Below are 20,329 nucleotides of genomic sequence, written 5' to 3' on the forward strand. Positions count from 1 at the left end.
ATCTGAGGGGGGGTCACTCAAAAATCGAAACTACAAAAGGGGTGCTCAAAAGTGGAGAACAAGAAGGGGGGCTACTAAATTTTGTTGATATGTACTGAAGCATTTAGTGAATTAATATAACAATAATAGTAAAGAACAGCAATATTTATGCTTGAGATATGTATATTCATACCCGGTATATGTACACACACACACACCACACACACCAAAACACAACACAAATATAATATATATATATATATCATAATACAGATGGTTTCAAGTAGAAACTAATCTCATTACACCATTTGTTTCACGTTATTGTGATCTTCAGAGGAGAATGATCAGCTATTCGACGTGTCAAGCCTTATGTTAGAGGCTAGTACTGAGTACATTTTCCGATATTTCCTGATTAAAGATTGATGTACTTGCCCGATCATTCCATAGGGAACAGATAAAAGGACCCTGGGGTGGGGAGGAGGGTTTTTTGTGCAACGGTTTACCTTATTTGATTTTATTAATTTTGACTGTGATATTTTGAGTAAAGAGTTCAACTCCACACCGTCTGACTGCTTTATATATTACCGACAAGTCCTTATCTCCTCTCCAACTTGTTCATACACCACAGTAATTGCTCCGAAAACATTGCCAACTTGCTAATCCGCTGTCGGTATCAGCGGATTAAGTGATTGAGTCAACACCACAGCCGTCCCACAGGCATTAAAATACGTGTGGGACGGCTTTGGTGTTGACTTATTAAGCTAATCCGCTGATACGCGTAGTCATTAACAAGTTGGCAATGTTTGAGCAGCAATTAGAGTGGTATGTGCACTGGTTGAAGAGGAGATAAGGAATTGTAGGTTGTGGATTTCGTAATAAAATAAGTTGGATGTTGATTTAAATAACCATAAGGTTCAATAACATGGCAGAATGCCGTGTTACTGAAAATGTCATTTTCGACAGATGTTCATTCTTCAATTGTTAAATGATGTTATAAACTGAGATTTCCTTTTGGAAATTTTGCATACAAGGACAATGAAAATGACTTTAGAACATAAGTTTTATCAAATATAATGACTTTGGCGAAGGAGCAGGGAAGCACAGGCCTGGAGCACAGTCGCGGACTTTCAATACTAGTATTTTCAATAACATGAGCAGTTGGAGTTTGTACATGCCCTTTGAGTAATTGTGGTACCTTTAACCTTTGTACGCCCGGTCATGCACCGAAACTAACGTTCTACATGCTGTGCAGGCATAGAAGTACATAAACTCTGACATTTGTCACCCTGCAGTCGCTCCTTTCAGGTAATTGTATCCTCTCAAAATCCATCTCGATCTCGAATATGAGCACTGGTAAGAGATTTCAAGGCAAGGTTGCAATAGTGACAGCTTCAACTGAAGGGTAAGTATAGTGCTCTAAAAGACTAAGAAATACATGTACGCAAAAAAAGTGCGTTGTTGAGTTGAGAAATGGCTCGACCATAGTCCCCGTGCTCCAGCAAATCCTTCAAACAAAGTACAAGTACACAACCAGTAAGCCTCTCAAAGAACAGGCGATGTTCCTGAGGGCAGTCGTTTTGATTTACAAAACAAAATACACCTTGGCCTTGGGCTCGCGCGTTCCGACGATTGGGCTAGTACAACCCACTTATAATGTATCATAGTGGGCCAGGCTTAACCCTACCAGTGCAGGGAGTCCCAAAGCACTATGAGTCTGGTGCCCGGCCGCCAACTGGTAAATTTCGCCAATTTGACAAAAATCATCACAAAACATGTTTCGAAGGCTGATGTACTGATTTTACATATCTTTGACCTTGACCTAAAATTTGACGGGAACGTAGAGCTGTTCGTAACTACCCTCCCACTGGCATGTGCGGAAAATATGCCCTTCCACTGAATTGGGTCCACTGCCCTCTAGTGTCTATGGTCTGTCAGCTCTCCCTCTCCACAACAGTTCAAGCTTCCCACTGTCCTCTCCCAACATTGAAATTCCCCTTTCCCACTAGTGTACATATTCCCACAGGTACATTTCATTTACAAAACTATTCATCCAGTGTGAGTTCGTTTAGAACATGGATGCAATAAACATATACATACCAAGTTGAAGATCAACGCAAACCTGTGCAAGCAAAAAAACCTATCATTTCAACCTTTGGACATTGCTCCACTCTGAGTTAGGCGTTAAATCTTCCTTGAACTTCTGTTAAACACGGCATTCCCTTCCCTCTACCTATTTCCGGTACCCACTGCCAGAATTTTTCTCCCCCGCCCAGTGTAAAAGCTGAAATTTCTTTCCAACCCACTATAAACATTAACTTTTCCTCACCGCCCGCTGAAAAAACTGCACACGAACACCCTTTAGCACGAACAGCTTTTTGGCGGCACCTGATGGGTAGATGCGCATCGAAATAAACGGTCGACCTGTTCACGAGATAATAATACTAGTTACTCAGGCCCACAGGTCAAGCCCTATCCTTTGAATCAATATGGCGGTTCTCGCCTGACTCGACAAAATTGCTATCCCGCCTGCGAAATAGAAAATACAGCGGCAACCCCCTCCAGGTGAAAATTCAATTCTAAACCCGTTCTATCAACAAAACTATAGGCTGAATTTTGGGGATTGGTCATTTGCCATTCCGATCCCTATACCCCTGGCGTAAATTGCCCACGTGCTCTGTAGCATAACCACTTGCAAAAATCACCAGGAAACAGTGAATGTGATTAATGCCTGCAAAAGTCAAATATACGCAAATATTGATACTTCTGATAATTAAGGTACATTGCACTAAAACAATGAAGAGGTATTGCTTCAAAAAGACTGAAATCGGACAATGTACACGTCCTAGTCGCAATCGAAAATTAGGACAGCGAACAAGAAACTGACATCGAAAATATTTCAAATTTCTTAGAAACTTACAATAACAGTTTATTTTCGATGTATTCCCTACGATGTCATTACTTTTTTCGAATCTTAGGGGAACACACCTAAAAACAGCTATTTTCGTAGCAAGCAGAAAAAATTAACACCATATGAGATATTTTTTCTATACGTGGAAAAGTCATCAACCATAGAGTGTCATCCGCTCACGCTCGCATGTTCATGCATTGACAAATTTGCGATTGTCTTCGAACTTCAAATGTGGATGTGTTACGTCATCGTTTGGGCCTGTAAATGATTGTGATTGGCTAACATCATATTATAAAAAAATTGCGTAAAAACTAAATAGATGCAAACATTAAATAGATGTAAAAGTCTCAGCACGAGATTACTGTTGCTGGCGATGACATTGTATAAATGTAATAATGTGTTTGAAAGAACACATTTTAAAGAATAATTATATATATAGACAACAGTTTACTTGCATCAGAGTGCTCGTGCTATCGATATTTGACCGTACTGCAATTATCAAAATCATTATATGCCATGACCTGACGTTAATGAGCGCTTTAAAGGCTGCATTAAAAATACTTCTGGAGGGGGAGATTCCAAAAAAGTTCTGAGATTTTTCTCAAATACATTCCTTACAGACTCACAATGCGTTCAGGTCCCCCCCCCCCCTTCTGACTTGTTATAATTTTGAAGTCCCCCTCCTCAAAGGAAGGCAAAATATGTTTGATATAGTGCTTCGTCCAAAAATATCAAATAATAATACATGGGAGTCCATTAGGGAAACTATTAACGTTTTCCCTTAAAAACAAGCTGTCTCCATATTTATATGCGTTTGGTGATTCAACGTAAATGTACTATGCTTGCAGCTTGAAGTGGCAAGTCGTCTATGAAGAAATTATGAATACAAAACTAGCTTCTGTGTATTTATAGACATTTGATAATTTATATTAATGTACTTCTAAGGTGGTTAGAAGTGCATGTGTGTGCAAGAAATTTGATTTTGGAATTTCACTGAAAATGTTGATTCACTATATATTGTTGTCTCGGAGGAAACTACGAATATTTTTTTACAATACAAAGCTACCTAAATCTGTGCTCTTATAAATGTTTGACAATTGATATAAATAAACATGATGAGAAAGGGTTGTGTGAAAGTGCAGACGTGAATAGCAATTATGATGTTGGAATTTCTCCAAAGTGATTATTTGTAGAGGTTAACAAGTATTCTATGACAGTTCAAAGGTAAAATGATAAATTATATGTCAATCTGTGACACGAAGGGGAAGGGTCAGCGGCTTATTTTGCGCAAGAAAATTAGGGAAGGTCACTGTTTTTCTTTCAAACACTTTTTGAAGGGTGACGATCCTATATGGAGGGACGGTGGTCACGCATTTTTCCAGCTGGAGTCAATTTTACGAGGATTTGGACACATAGGTTATCATCTCCCAAATTGTTATTTAAAGATTATTCGAGTTGAAACTTTCAGTTGTTGATGATACAATGTAGTATTTTAAATAGTATGTTTTCTGTTTAAGTTCTCTATAGGAATGAAAATTTTCATTGGTTTAGATGAACATTTGACTTCAACCGGGTCCATGTACCGTACTCAACTGAGTATAGTCCCCTGTCCATGTATAAGCCCCTACCATAAGTTTTTGAAAATAATTTACATTCGTTTTTAGACCCATACCCCAATCCTGTAGAGCAAGGACTTAAAATATACATTGCCTGACCAGAGTACCAGCCCCTTATTTTGGCAAAGACAGGAAAAGGGTGGCTGATTTGCCATTATCTCTACCAAGTACAGATCTAATTTTACAGGAGTGAAAGACAATATGACATGTAGAGTAAAATAAACACCATACTATATATGTCCTGTTGTTCTCCTTTCTTACCCTAAGGGACTATACGCGGTCGAGTACGATATTATCTATGGGAGGATTTAGGTTCATAGGTTATCATTTCCAAAATTGTTATTCAAAGGTTGTTTGACCTGAAGCTTCCCGTTATTATTCATGACACGATTTACTATTCTAAATAGTTTGTATTTTGTCAAAGTCCTCAAAAAACAAAAATGTACATGTGGCGACATGAACGTTTGACTGACCTAGACCCAGGTATTGTCAATGGGAGAATGTTATCAAATAATCTATCTCCCAAATTGTTATTGTAAGGTTAAGTTGAAACTTTTAGTCATTAAGGTTCCAAGACAAGAAATTGACCTTTTTAGCCAACAATTTTCTAGTGATTAATAAGCTTCGAACCCCGTAAATTATATATTTTCGGAAAGCCTAGGTATAGGGAATCATTTTGGCTACCATAGTGTCACCATTGTTTACATAACTGTCACAAAACAGGTTTTGCATAACCTTTTAAAATCGGGTTTCCCTATGTTTTGTTTCAATGCTTTGGGATATGTGGCTGAAATTTGTGTGAGTGCAAGCTGTCTTAAGGATCTTTCAAAGTGTGTCTCAGAATTTTTTCAACCTTGATGAACAATTTTTTATGTCAGAGAAACTTCCAGAGTGGTGAATTTAATCCTGGTTGATTTGTTTAAAATTGTGCTCAAATAAAAACTAAGCAAGATATAAAACGTCTGAGACACCCTTTTGAAGAGCGTTGTGACAGCTTGCATTCCAGCAAGTTTGAGTAAGATATTTTGAAGTCTTGAGACAAAACATAGGGAAAACCGATTTTTGAAAGGTTATGCAAAATTACCTGTCACGTGATAGTTATGTAAACAATAGTGACACTGTTGTTACCAAAATGTTTTTCTACTTCTAGGCTTTCAGAAAATGCATAATGTACGGGGTTCTGAGCTTTTTAACCATCAGAGAATTATTAGATTAAAGAGGTCAATTTCTTGTCTTGGAACCTTAATAGAGGACAGCGATGCACAACAGAGGAGTTGGGTAAGTGGAAATCATGACAACCTAAATCTTTTGCATTAATGTGGCCGCTTGGGTAATCAATAAATTGTTTAATATACCCTAAAACTTCCGAAAATGGAAATGGTAGGAAATGAAAGTGCCAGAAAGTATTTGAAAAGGAATTTGATATTCAGTAAATTTTCAAGTCCCCCCTTTACAATGTTATTTTTTGAGGCTCCCTTGCGTGTTGTAAATCTTTTCAAGTCCCCCTCCTGAAATCTCCCTTCCAGAGGTGTTTGTGAATGCAGCCTTAATCGTCATACATCTTTAGCGACATGTGATTTTCCTGTGACATTGATTTCAGAATTGGTCTGGCCATAGCAAAGAGACTGGCCGAGGATGGAGTACATGTGATGATAAGCAGCCGTACACAAACAAAAGTTGATGCGGCGGTGGATCAACTTAGATCAGAGGGCCTCAGTGTTTCTGGAATTGTTTGCCACGTTGCAAAGGAGGAACACAGGCGTAAACTCATTGAAGAGGTAAGAAGATACAGTCAAGGTAGAATGCACCTCAGGGACAGATGTTCAGACACTCAAATTGTTACAATGCTTTGATGGTATGCTGTTTTGTGTAGACTTCTTCTGAAGTTTGTAGAATGGATAAAGTTTTATGCCACTGTGTTTTTTCATTGTCTACGGTCTAAAACATTCCTGTTTTGTCATTCTTTTGACAGACATTGAATAAATATGGTGAAATTAACATCCTGGTATCAAATGCTGCAACGAATACACATTATGGGCCGTTTTTGTCTGTGAGTTTGGATCTTATTTTTCTCACTAATTTTCTAAAACAAGTAATCGTTTATGACATTGTCTCTGCTGGATCATATATTTTAGGAGTTTTTAATTCCTATTTTGCTTTTAACAGTTTTTGGGTTTTTTGTCACTATAATCGTAGCGTGGTGCAAATTGACTTTTAATAGCATGATATAATATGTTTCGCGTGTGTGTGTGTAACGGCCCTTGAGTTGCATGATATAATATATTTCGAGATGGCTCCTTGGTGGTCATATTGTATGGTATTGTAAAAGTGATCGATGTGCAATTGTAAAACATAGGGTTATGAAAGCTTTTAGTATAAGTCCGTCTAGGTATGTCTCATTTACAGCTCTACACTAAGTAAATTGAAACAAATCACTAAATACGGCCATTATATCGTGAAACAAGTAAATGGGCATATGAAGGATATAGGTATTTGTCTTTGTATCGACCATGAAACAAACCCGACCAAGGATATATCTTTGTTATAGGTTTACACATGAAATAATTGAAACAAAATGTCCACTGGGCCGCCATATTGGAACTCATCGTAAAACAAATCGTCTTGCATACGTATGACATACAATAGAGTTATATCCTTGTACAAGCTTTGACACAAAATGGTCCGTGCATATTTTAATAAATGTCACATATGACCTGGAAGACAACACCAGGCGTCTTTACGAGTCTTTGAAAAGCAGCGTTAATTTGGCAAGAATGTGTTTTATGACCACTTCTTTATCTACTTATTGTTATTTGCCGCCATAAAATATTGTTTGTCAAGGATTGTGCTTACCGCCATCTTTGTCGATGTTCCTAATTAACATATGACTTTAAATTATGTCGCCCTAGATACGTATTACTGTTGGTTGTGACAGATGGAGTTTTCTACGTAAAATTGAGTTTTCTCCGTAACTTTAGAGTTTTTTTCGTAACACTTTCTGCTACTAGAAATGATTACCAAGACAGTGGCACTTGGTTGTCGGGAATATCTGCTGAATTCCTCTCAGTCGTACCAATTGTTACGTGCAGAGAAAACGAACAAAAAGGGTGAACTCAGCAGTTAACGTTTAAACAAAATTTATTACGAAAATAAAACTAATTGCTAAGTCAGGGATAGAGTACAAGCTTTAAAAGTGTACAGACTACTTATCTCAGCTGGGACGGCAAAGCTCCAGTCTCAGAGTTGTAACAGTCTGTCGGATGAATGAACAGTCCTTTGGCTTGCAGGCTTGAAGTTGCACAAAGTCCACAGTATAAATCCAGCGTTGGCAGTGAAGGTCTTGAAAAGTCTTGAGAATGACTATTGCTGGAGTTTAGTAATACACAAGAGACACCATCCCAAAAGTCTGACTGGAAGCTGTGCACGTCCCTTTTTATACACATGTGCTTACATAAGAGCATATAAAAACAGTCTAGAACTTTTATTGACATGCTAATTACTGTTCTAAAATTATCTCTCTTACACAGCTAACTAAATTTCTCAAATATTCCAAACATGACTAATTGAATTCAAGGTTGTGAGGTCATTAAGGGCAGTGACCTTGAGAATGTTCTAGACTAATTGAACTCAGGTCATGATGAGTGTGGGGGAAATGACCTACATAACACAATGTTCAAGTGACTTTGCAATGACTTTAAAATCATCAAATACAACTTCTGGTCATACTTGATATACAGATGATCATTTCTTCAATGTTGTCTTTTCTTTCAGACATCAGAGAGTGGCTGGGACAAGGTAATACGGTTCATAACACTCTGTACTGCTCCTAGCTTATTCTCTTCTTGTGATGCGGGTGTCTTCACCGCATTCTTTGTGCTTTAAAGTTTGAATGCCTATAATATGACTTATTTGCAGAATGCTTTCATTAGAAACACACAAATGTACACATATGGACATTTAGTTATCTTAGGTATCTGATATTAATTTTTCAGACTTTTGAAGTCAACTTGAAGGCTACATTTCTTCTTGTCCAAGAAATTGCACCGTACATAGAAAAGCGAGGGTAAGGACATACAATATTTCCGATTACACATGTTTGCACCGACAAAACGTATCATAAAAATTACATCTTGATCCCCGGCAGGATGCAATGGGGACTTTTGATGACGAAGCAGACATCATTGTCATCATTTCACCTGCAACTGAATTCAAACTATTTTAAACTTTTCGAAAACTTTGGAATTTGAAATTGATCATAATTACATAATTTTGTTTATCAAAGATAGACACACGTAACTTCGTCCACCATGATTGTCTTAGAGAATCCCATGTTTTCAAAATCATGCAAGAAAACTCGATAAAATGTACAACACTAACATTCATTCGCCATTCAATAACAAAAAATCGTTTTCCTTGGTATTTTATGTTTGATTGTCGTCTCTTAAGCAAGCCGCGCACTTTTCAATCCCAGGTTCTCGCATTAGTGGAGTTCTCCTCCCAGTCAAACACATGGCCAGTACGATGTTTGATTTCTATAACATTAATTACGCAAACTGATTTCAATCTTTTGTCACCTTTTGCTAATCCTGCAAATAGAGCTTATATAACCGTTTGATTGACGGTCTGTTCAAATTGCTAACGGTCATTTATTCCCCAGCACCACACTCGAATTTCCTTAAAAAATGTCGTCCAGTCACGTTAGAATATGATATAACCACTGAGTTCGATCGGCAGCAGCGTCGTGCTGACCGCTTGGCAGTTTGTCAGCGTTTATGCGGTCGGAAAAAACTAAAAAGTGGCATTTTCTGGAGCGTGTGCCCTCATGTTACCTGCTTGGTGTCCATTTACACAATGAACGCCGCCATAGTTTGCCCCCTTTTATAGGGAGGCTCCGCCTTTAAGCAATATTAGCACATGTTCGTTCGTCATGTGTAAATGAAACTCAAATTGTTATATGAAAATTATGGCGGAGGGGTCGACACGTGATAAAAATATTACAGTCCCAATAAAGGACTATGTACCCTCGCGACGATTGGCCATTTGCCCTGCCGACGTCCCAACAAGGGACTATACCCTCGTGATAATTGGCGATTTGCCCTGCTGGCGTCGAGCAAATGATGACCTGTCAAGTGGCCACACAGTTAGTTGTTGCGGCTGATATATATTGCTTCTCTATACACTTACACGAAGTTATATAAGATTAACATGAGATTTCTTATCATAATATCACCATTCAGGTTTACACATAGTTGAACAGACATATAAATGACAATCAGCATTCCAGACACCCCAAACAGTCATTTTGTTTTTGCTTGATTGTGAGATTTGCATCATGTGATGCATACATACACACATGCATACATACATACGTACACCCATATATACTTGCATGCACGTATGGATGCATTTCGATGATGATATTTCGTTTCCAATTGTTAAAGTTTCATTAACGTGAAAAAATCTGTACTCGTATGACATATTTCTTACTCTGAACCAGACGATTTGAGGTCCAAGAATGTCAACTCTTGATTCCAATGGACAAACCTTGCGAAAACAAAAAATCAGCTAAAAAAAGTCATATATTTTCTTTTCGACTATGATTATTGTTGTTTGTTTGAAATGGTGTCATATCACACGTTTCCAATGCTTTATTGTTATGATTTGCTAAAACATATTTTGTTACCGTTATTTCTTACAGAGGTGGCTCTATTGTATTGGTTTCTTCCCTTGCAGGTTTCAATTTCATTGAAATACCGGTAAAGTAATACGCAAATACACACACTTTTCGCTCTTTTGCTTTTATAAATATATGTTCATAGAAGTTTTCTTTTCACACAATATCCCTTTAGAAACTGTGTATGTTCATCATAGAAGCATTGACATTGAAGTACAGAAAAGTTCTCTTCTTCCACTGTGAATTAGCAAAACAGACATGTTTCAAACAAATCACTTGTCCTTTATCAGTGTCCACACTTTATCTGACAGAAAGATCCAAATTCAGGCATTTAAACAGCTGGAGGTGTGAACAAATTAGGGGTGTGAAAACGTTTTATTGGCACAGATAATGAGTTAAGTGTGGACATTGAACTGTCCACTGACTTTCAGTATGTCACCATAGATAGGTGGTATCTTATATTTTCCAACATTGGCGTTGAGTGGTGGATTTTTTACATTAATGTACATGGCCTCTAATATCTTCTTTTGTCCACGTGTTGTTCTTTATCGATGACTTTGACTGACAACGAAGACAATTCTGGAGGTTTGTGTTTAATTTCTGAAATATGCTGTCGAATAGCGGATTGATCTTTTTTCTTGTGTTCTTCAAATCGTTCCCTAAGGGGTTCGCTGGTCCCCCAATGCAATGGGCATTGCACCCCAGTGTTGCACAATCTATATGGTTGATAACATCTTTCATGTTCTGTTTCTTGTTTTTATCTTTGGGTTTGACGAGGATGTCTCGAAGTATGTTGGTGCTTTTGAAGTATGTCTGTATTCCTTTCTTTTGTAGTGTATTCCTGATTCTTTCACTGGTACCTTCGATGTAATTTATCACGATGAAACCTTTATTGTTATTGTGTTCCTGGTTGATGGAGATTTGGTTGTTCTTGGTCGATTTGATGGTACAAGTGTTTGTTCGGAACATGTCTGTTTGCTAATTTACAGTGGAAGAAGATAACTTCTCTGTACTTCAATATCCGATTCCCTTAAAGCGTCGAAATTTGAAATGTAGATACCTTATCAGTATTTGGTCTTAGTTCGTCAGCTAAACAAATTATTCCAGTGTATGAGTGAGTGAAATGCAATGTTGTAGTCGACATCTGAATTAACGGCAGCATGTGAATTCACTTACGTTGCACATCATCACTTCAGAAAACTCAGAACTCCTCTTTGGTTATTATATTTTCAATCACATTCAATCAGCATGCCAAGTAAGTCACTGTATTATTCTAATCAGACGAGAGCTCAAAACTTTAATATTACAGCAACACAATTTTCGATATTATATGATATCAAAACTCCCTCCACAGTCAGGTATATGCTCGATTTAGGTACAATATGCACTGTATAGTACTCGCCTAATGTCTAGCGTTTATGGTATATGTTGTGAAGTCACTACCATACCAAAATTTTTGAGGGGTATTTATGCTTAAACATACTAATGAAAATAATGAGGAATTGTACTATAGCTAAACGTGTATTCACAATCACAATTCACAGTCCTGCTATAGTTTCTTTGTTTCTCTATTACAGGGGTCAATTTATTCATGAAAAAAATTAAAACTGTTATAAATTTGATGTTTAATTGAGGAATACAAGCCGTTCAGATAATGGACATGTATGTCTCCATTAAGGATGAAAGGAGAGCGTTGAGTGATCACTGGCCCGTCATCCATAGATAATGCATACGTCTACCTTGATGGCATAATTCATACGTATCAGGATATTCATCATCATAGTCTTTGTGATTGGCATGTTCAGGCAAAATGGCGATAGAATTCTCATGATCTGCAGCTTATTTGCATTGCGTTAGTCTATTTTGGCAACAATGTATGCTGTGCAGTGGTAAAGTGCTGAGTGAGTGAGTGCCAATAACCTTATATGGCGATAGTAATGCGGAGAGGGATGTGCTTTAACTTGTCAGTATGACAACCATTACAGAGTATTGTACCTTTATATTCGCAATGCAAGAATTCACTTCAACCATGAAAATAAAAAAAATACTGGATTTGTAGACAAGTAATTTTGCAACAAAATGGCATTGAAATACATAATGTACAAAATGGTACATATGATCCCACCGATACCTATGATAGTTGATGCTGTACGACATTTGATGACCATGTCCGGAAATAGACAGTATGAAATCTATCGAGGCAGCATTGCTTACAAATACTTCAATTGTTACTCGCAGTTTGTAGGGGCCTATGGAACAACTAAGACCGCAATGATTGGTTTGACGAAAGCATTGGTTCACCAGTGTGCACAGATGAACATTAGAATTAACTGTATTGCACCAGGAGCGATTAAGACAAAAATGAATGCTTTTGTAAGTACTGGTTACATTGCAACACATCGCGTGATCGTGCAGTCACATGGCTCCCTGCAAAACGTCATGTGAGTTCGTTGGTAGAAATCATGATTGAGTAATTGTTGGTGTGGGTACTTTATGAGTACTGCAAAGGTAATTATTTAATATTCATAATTCCACCGCCAAATTTAAGAAATGAATTTTTGTACAAATATTAGATCAACTGTTAAATAGGTGAAAAATAACAGGTTGTATTTTGGATCAGTGATATACTAGGAATTTAGCTCATGACAAAGGCAGTGCCCCTCTTGACTAACACATCCACAACATGATTGCGGGATGGTGACGTCACAAATCTGTGCTGTTACATATTTGCGATGACGTCGAAGAAATGTGTTGACGATATTTCTTAATATCTCGATTTGAAGCACACATTTTCAGAATTTGAACTGTTCAGTCTCAATATATTTTCTGTGTATCCTCATAGATGAATTTCAAGAAACATTGGCCGTTCATATTTTTGTTGCCAAGAGCATTTCTACCTTTCTCTACAGAATTTACAAGTATTAGCCTCGCAAACAAAATGTATTATGCACAATGTGTTGTTGTCAGCAATGATTTTTTTCTGTTCAAGAATTATAATAGAATTCAATTTTCAATAACGCTGTTGGACATTACGCTGATCAAGACAGCTGTGATAAGTTGAACACTGTTTTTGACGCAATTTTAACATGATTCGGGACGTTTGAACTAGAAAATGTCAACAAAACAAACAAGAAAATGGAAAAAAGTTAAAAAATGTATATAAATGCAGTTGTCAGTAACGAACCTAATGTCGAACTGTGTTTGAATTTAAGCTTAGTTCCTATGGTATATTATTTGGTTTCCATTCATTAGTAGCAAATTGAATATGTGTGTTATCATTAGTAACTATGAAGCATTGTATGTCTCCCACTGTATTTCACATGAGGCACACAAAAAGTAACAGAGAGCTGTGAGCTAAAGATGAGTAAAACTCTTTCTCATAACTTGCCTCACGAACAGAGGATTGATTTTATGAAGGTTAAAACTCAAGCTTTTTAATGAAGATTTGTTTTTATTTTCTAGGCGTGGAAAAATCCAGATAAGTACAAAGAAATGGTCAAGTTTATACCCATGAACAGGTATGGTTATTTTGCTCAAAAGAGAGGATTTACATCCATAGAAGTTGTTGGGAGTGAATTTTCTATGCACAGGGTTAGGAGAAATGTTAATACTTCCTCGTACATTTATATGTAGTTTACTCAGGGGAAATTATTACACATAAACCGAGTATTGTGTTTAGGGAAAGATCGATAAACCTTTTAGATTTCACATGTAAGGATGGAAAACTGCTTGATGAGACAGGCTGTTGAATCTTTAATACAGACGTAACAGTAGTGAAGGGCTCTCATTGAGTTTGCAAGAGGACAGTTAAAATCAGAGAAAATAGTGCTTGTTTTGAAATCTAGGACATCACAACGAAATGGATGAAGATAAAAAATATACCCTCTGACTCGTGAAAAGTCTCCCTGACGCATTAAACTTTAACTTATCATAAGTATGTACTGGTGTAGGGTTGACACAAGGGATTTCTCAAAATTCCAAAATTCCATCAAGGGAGTTCATAAGCGCTTGCAATGTCAAACTGCAAAGGAATCTGAGAGAATATTAGCCAGGGAGAATTGCAAGAAGATAAGGGGTCTACAAGTAAAGGGGGAATCTGAGAGAGATGTAGTTGCCTAGTAAACTTTTAGGATAATTAGGGAGCTGACTAATGAATATGAAAAGCAAGAAGAGCTAGATGTCATGGTTACGGAGACAAGACAGGAATGAAGAGGGCCCCGACAGCGTAGACGGAGGATCCTATAGGGAAGCCTCCTTACACTGAGAAGACATGATAAACGTCAATATATCTTATAGGAAGAACAAATATTGAATAGCAAACCTTCCAATGCTTGAATATATGATCAAATAATAATGATCGAGATTTTTATCAGAATTTGACAAATTTCTGGGATCCCCCAAATTAGCTTTACTCGTAATTTCAAAGAAATGACAAAATATTTTGCCATCCACATATGATAAGCCTTCAGATTTGACATTTGTTATGGTGAACCAATGCCCTTTCCTCTTTGACGACAAAATCTTGCCAGTTTGTCTCTTGATCAGAAACATATACGTGGATTTGCTTTGAGGAATCGGCATTTATACCGTCTTTTAACCAGGAATCAGCCGTAAGTCAGTGACAGATGTTGGGTTGGTCAAATCAATTACACTGGTAAAGTTTATTAGGATGATTAAAGTGTCAATCCAAAGCAAAAATTAAGGAGAACTGCGACATATGCAATTTGTTCATTTTCATGACCCTGATTGACATTGTATCAACAACTGTGATTAAAATAATGTAACTGCCAATATATTCATTTGTCTCTATCAATTGACCATTGTAACATACGTTAAAGTCAAGTTATTGTTGCATTTTCTGGCACCAGAAAGTTATAATATTGAACACTACATTACACTAAAAATACCAAGTTTAGGGTCAGGTGTTAACCATGGCCTTTTCTCGTAGATACATAAGCTTTATATTGTACAGCAGATCTTACAAAATTGTTATTTTGAACAAAGGATTCTAAGTTTGTAAAATATTTCATTGGTACGGTAAAATAGCGACCGACAGAAGGGAAAGACTCTCTTTCATTACTGTGTACGCATCAGATAGTTGACATGTGAAGGTAAATAACTGAGTTTCAGGGCATCCTGTGAACGTGACAATGGCATTGTCATTACATATTCTATTCTTATTTTAATTAATACTGGATGTTGAAGACCGTGGATGTGAAATGAAACTATGAAAATATTTTCATGACCTCCGCCTGCATGACCTACATCCTCGCAATTTTTGTAAGCAATTAAGTAGCCAGTTTGATTTACATGAAGTTTTGTATTAATCAGCTATTTATAAAGCAGATGTCCATTATTACCTCTCCGAAAAGTCCTAGGTCAACTCTGTACGTATTTATTACCGTACGGAATGGATAAAAGCTGAAAGACTGTCTGTCCATGAGGTAGCAATTTAAAGTGTAAGGTCATGCAGGGATTATGAGAGTGACCTATTTTAGAAAACAATAAACTGTAGTGTGTACATATCGTCCACTTCGAATATGTTTCCTCTTATCATTCAGATTCGGACAGCCATCAGAATGTGCTGGAGTCGTATCCTTCCTGTGTTCAGAAGATGCTTCATATATCACAGGTGAAACTATCGTCGTTGCCGGCGGTCAGGCTTCAAGACTTTAAATGAATCCAATTGTCTTTCTTGACAACAGGCAAATGTTCACATCTATTGAAATGGTCCCTGACAGTGACGTGAATAGGTGATAATGTGACGGGAGACTCTCTTAGATATTCCGGCAAATGTATCTCAGTACTGAACTCTATGACGTGCAACATACAGAGAATTTTTCATTCTGGTGCTATAGTTAAGCAGCTACATGTTAAGGTTCCCATGTATATCAATTCAAAAAGATAGGGGACAACAGAAATCTTACCGGGGCATCCGAATTATTTATTGATTTGCCCCAGCAGCCCTAATAAATTACACTGCATTTGATAAATCATTTGAAAAAACCTTTAATATATTCCTTTAAAGAAAAAACTTTAATTTAAACGCATTATAATAACATTTTCGACACGACAAAGAAGTGGCGTGCAGCAGATATAAACATGACATTAATATCTGCAAAACAACATAACAGAGGAGGAACGTGGATAGACTGATTGGCTACAGTGACATGTCCTGAAGATGATTTGTGATGCAAGTCGAGGCGTAGGAACTTCATGTACTACATTACATTGGAATCTGTGAACGGTACTTGTATATAAAGTGAGACGCACATGGTTTTTGAAATACTTTTGTTTTCATCGCATTCGCACTCTTCGGAAAGTACATTGCAAGCTAGATCTCAAACTTTTCAGTGAAGTCAAGATCGAACTCCAATACATAAGCTTACTCTTCTTTCTGATGTTCCTGAAACATGTAGCCAATAGCCGATCTGTTAGCTTGTGTGTGAGCGTAGGGGGTGTATATACAATTTTTCACCTTTTATGTTACTTTTGGAACGTTGGAGGTAGCCCTGTTTACGAAATCGGGAGTGGAGAGGTAAACCTGTTTTTTGTTTGTTTGTTTTCCGGGCAGGGGGGTTTTAGTCACTTGTTGATGTCCACAAATAAATCCCCAAGGCCGTAGAAACTGACTTGTCCCTACAGATTATTTGCAAATATTCATGTGTTCTGGCAAAGAAATGTTCTTGTTTCCATTGTCAATAATTTGGTCATTGTTTCATGAGTGTGTATACCCTATAAATCTCAATGATAATGCCATTTTTGAAAGAATCACGATGTTTTAACATTTTCGTGTTAGTAAATGCAAAAGATGAAACTCTGCATTTGCTAATGAATAGTCGGTTGCATTTAACACTTGTGTTTTTGAATCAAAATTCTCACTGTAGAATTCTTATTGTCATTAAAACAGTCTTTCAATATCTTCCTCTTCCGCTTCGTCTTTTCCTCTTGAACGGACATTTCTATCAGATTGAGAAGCACCCTTTCGTAAACTCCACCGTTTATACAGGAAATATACGTTTCCACTGACAAAGGGGGCAACTAGACCTCGTATAATACATTTTATGTGCACCCACTCGATTATTTTTATAATTTATTTCGTAATTATTGCAGGCTAGATTAACAAGCTCTAAATTTGATGTAAGTAATCTTATGAAGGTGATATCATTCGAAGAAAACTAGCATAAATGTAGTTTTTTGTGTTCGTCTGATGAGAGCAGATGGTACCCCGTTCAAAGGGTTGCAATGTAAATCTTATCCACATAATTCTTGGTACCTGTTCCTCTTGCTGGGACTCCTTTTTGATATTTCATAAGGCTTATATCAAAGGGACATTAGCTGTAACTTTTGACTAATTTCTGTTTCAATGTATCAACTACAGAATTTTACTATAATTCGATCATTATGACCAATGCTCGGTGTCCTGCTTGCCTGTATACGTTAAATGACCATTGTTATTGTTGATAAATGTATTCTACTCCGGGACTGAATACAAAATTTAAACAATTACCATGCAGATTATACTCATATAAGGTATATTTATGAGCTAAATATTAGGAATTTCTCCATGGTTCAGAGTTTCAAACCAGAAACTGCGGATGATACACAGAACAAACAAAATTTAAAAATGACGAAAGTTACAGCTAATGGATCTTTAAATGGGAACAATTTGCACGTGACGTGAATGAGTACTGTTTGATTCGATAGAATTCTGCATATTAGACCAAAAAGCGCAGCGAACTAGTACGGAAGCGCTACTGAAAACTCTGCTTACATTTTCATTTATACATGAAATCAATGTACTTTTACAATATAGGATCAGAGCTGGTTCTATACTCGACAGCAGTCTCCATATTTTGTGTTCCGGAATCCTGGTATTCAGTCATGATTAAAGATCCAGATAGAGCCTTTACAGATTTAAGATCTTTAGAGGGCTGCTACATTTATGGGGGCTCTTTACTTTTCGGGGGCTATTTGATCTATAGACAACAACAGCATTCGTCTTTTTAAGGGTTTCAAAAAGTCATTTCTTAAAATACAGAACTGAAAACTGCATGCTGATTCTGAAATAGTCTGTACGCTTACAAATTCTTTCCAATGCCAAACGACCATGCAAGACGCCAACGGAATGTTAACCTTTTATAATAAGCCAACTAAGCTGAGAGTATGTCTTTTCACCATCTGTATATATTGTTCATGAACATTTTCTCCAGCAGAAATGTGATTCATAAAAAAGCGGAGTATTTTTCATGTAAAGACTGCCAACCATTTGAAGTGCGTTGGTGCTACTGACATTAATTTTCGCGCTTTCGCGCATGTATAGTGCGCGTACCGGGTACGTAGCACACTATGTTTATATATCGCTCGTTACAGATAAATTGGTACATGTGATACAGCATGTCACGTGGGTTCTCATGTTTTTCTTTTTGTTGTATTAGCAATTAGACTTATCTTATTCTTTATAAACTCAATAACTCAACTGGTTGCATAAGCGTCTCTTTGTCGGGGTGGAGACTACGAGATGCATGAATAATCTGAGATGATATAAATTATTACATAGGTCTAAATTGATATTCAATATGAAACAACACCATGAATGAAAGATACCCAGTAACTGGTCGATTAATGGAATACAAAAGAAACAAAAAACGATCGAAAGAGGTCTAGGACCAATATGATGCATTTGAATTTTGCCCGAATAGAAAAATATTCGTCTAAAAACCTCTACTGTGCTCGAGGTAATGGCAAAGTCAGCGGAACAAATGAATTGAAAGGGCCGGGAAATTCACTTCTAGCCTACATCGTGAAATCTCTAAGATGTATACATGTTAGAAGACTAAATATCCTGGTCTATGTTTATATTGTTTGGGTATAGCATGCCTGTGACATTAAAACACGAACAAGTATTTTGTTACTTTGTCTCACAAAAGAGTCGAGTGGTAGATAAATTTTAAGGAGTCTTCATTAATTACAGGGGGTGGGCCGGAGGAATTCCGCGCACACTTGTACCGTAAAATGAGACCCTCCCGTATCTTCTTGTCTAAAATGTGACCCTCCCCTTTGTCCGACATTCTTAAACTTGACCCTCTCCCAAATCACTGCAGTAATCTCCCGAGGAATAACTTAAACAGTATCAGCTAATTTACATAACAATTGTTTTAATTGTTATGTAAGTTAGGAACAAATTACTGATTGGAGGGCTGGTGTTTTTGGAGGGACAGTCATAATTTATTATGCAAGCATTTTTGAAGAGATATGGTATTTCATACATTTGAGGGAAGGTCACCATATTTTGTGCAACTATAAGAAGGTAAGATGTGGCTGATATAGTGCTTCATCCAAAAATATCAAATCATAAAACATGGAGTCTATCAGGCAAATTATTGACAATTTTTCCCATCAAAACATGCTATATCTATATATTATATGTTTTTGATAATATATTTCAATGTACTTTGCTTGAAGTGGGAAGTAACATGTGCACAATATCTTTACATTTATGTACATTTGATATTGACATACACTTTTCCACCTGTTTCATATGTTTTTGTCTCTTGTCGTTCATCAGTTTTAACAGTTAAAGGTGTTTAATGTAGGATACCACTGCATCTTTGCTTGTGAAAATTGTCAATAGTGTGTATGTATTTAAAAGAATCGGCGTATATCGTTGGTGACTTCCTATTCACACAGACAATCAAAGATTTGGCAATAAAATTAGCTTCTGTCAAAGTGAATCTCCCCTTAAGATAGGTTTATAAAAAGTGACTCTCTCCCATTCCCTCGGCCCAACTCACCCTGTAATAACTGAAGGCTCCCTAAGCTCGAAATTCCCCAGCATAAACCTAACACTGCTGCATACTTCATTAGTTAAGAAGGCTGGACTATGAAGATTGAATTTCGTATTAAAATTCGTTTGGTCTTAATTAAAATTACCACAAGGTTAAATAACACGGCAGAATGCCGTGTTACTGAAAATGTCATTTTCGACAGATGTTCAGTATAAATCCTTCAAATTGTTAAATGATGTTATAAATTGAGATTTCCTTTTGGAAATTTTGCATACAAGAACAACGAAACTGACTTCAGAACGTTAGTTTGATCAAATATAATGACTTTGGTGAAGGAACAGGGAAGCACAGGCCTGGAGCACAG

At 37.0% G+C, this 20,329-nt stretch overlaps 1 protein-coding gene across 1 annotated transcript; it reads left to right on the top strand.

The window, feature by feature from the left end:
• Nucleotides 1-1,285: 1,285 nt before the first annotated feature.
• LOC139139698 (dehydrogenase/reductase SDR family member 4-like) lies at nucleotides 1,286-15,853 on the top strand. Its single transcript, XM_070708558.1, has 7 exons — nucleotides 1,286-1,381; nucleotides 6,104-6,281; nucleotides 8,496-8,566; nucleotides 10,202-10,259; nucleotides 11,012-11,131; nucleotides 13,640-13,695; nucleotides 15,739-15,853. The coding sequence occupies exons 1-7, from the start codon at nucleotides 1,323-1,325 to the stop codon at nucleotides 15,851-15,853; spliced, it is 657 nt and encodes a 218-aa protein (XP_070564659.1). The 5' UTR covers nucleotides 1,286-1,322.
• The last annotated feature ends 4,476 nt before the right edge of the window (nucleotides 15,854-20,329 follow it).

Source organism: Ptychodera flava, chromosome 9 (genome assembly GCF_041260155.1).
Source record: "Ptychodera flava strain L36383 chromosome 9, AS_Pfla_20210202, whole genome shotgun sequence".
Taxonomy (NCBI): domain Eukaryota; kingdom Metazoa; phylum Hemichordata; class Enteropneusta; family Ptychoderidae; genus Ptychodera; species Ptychodera flava.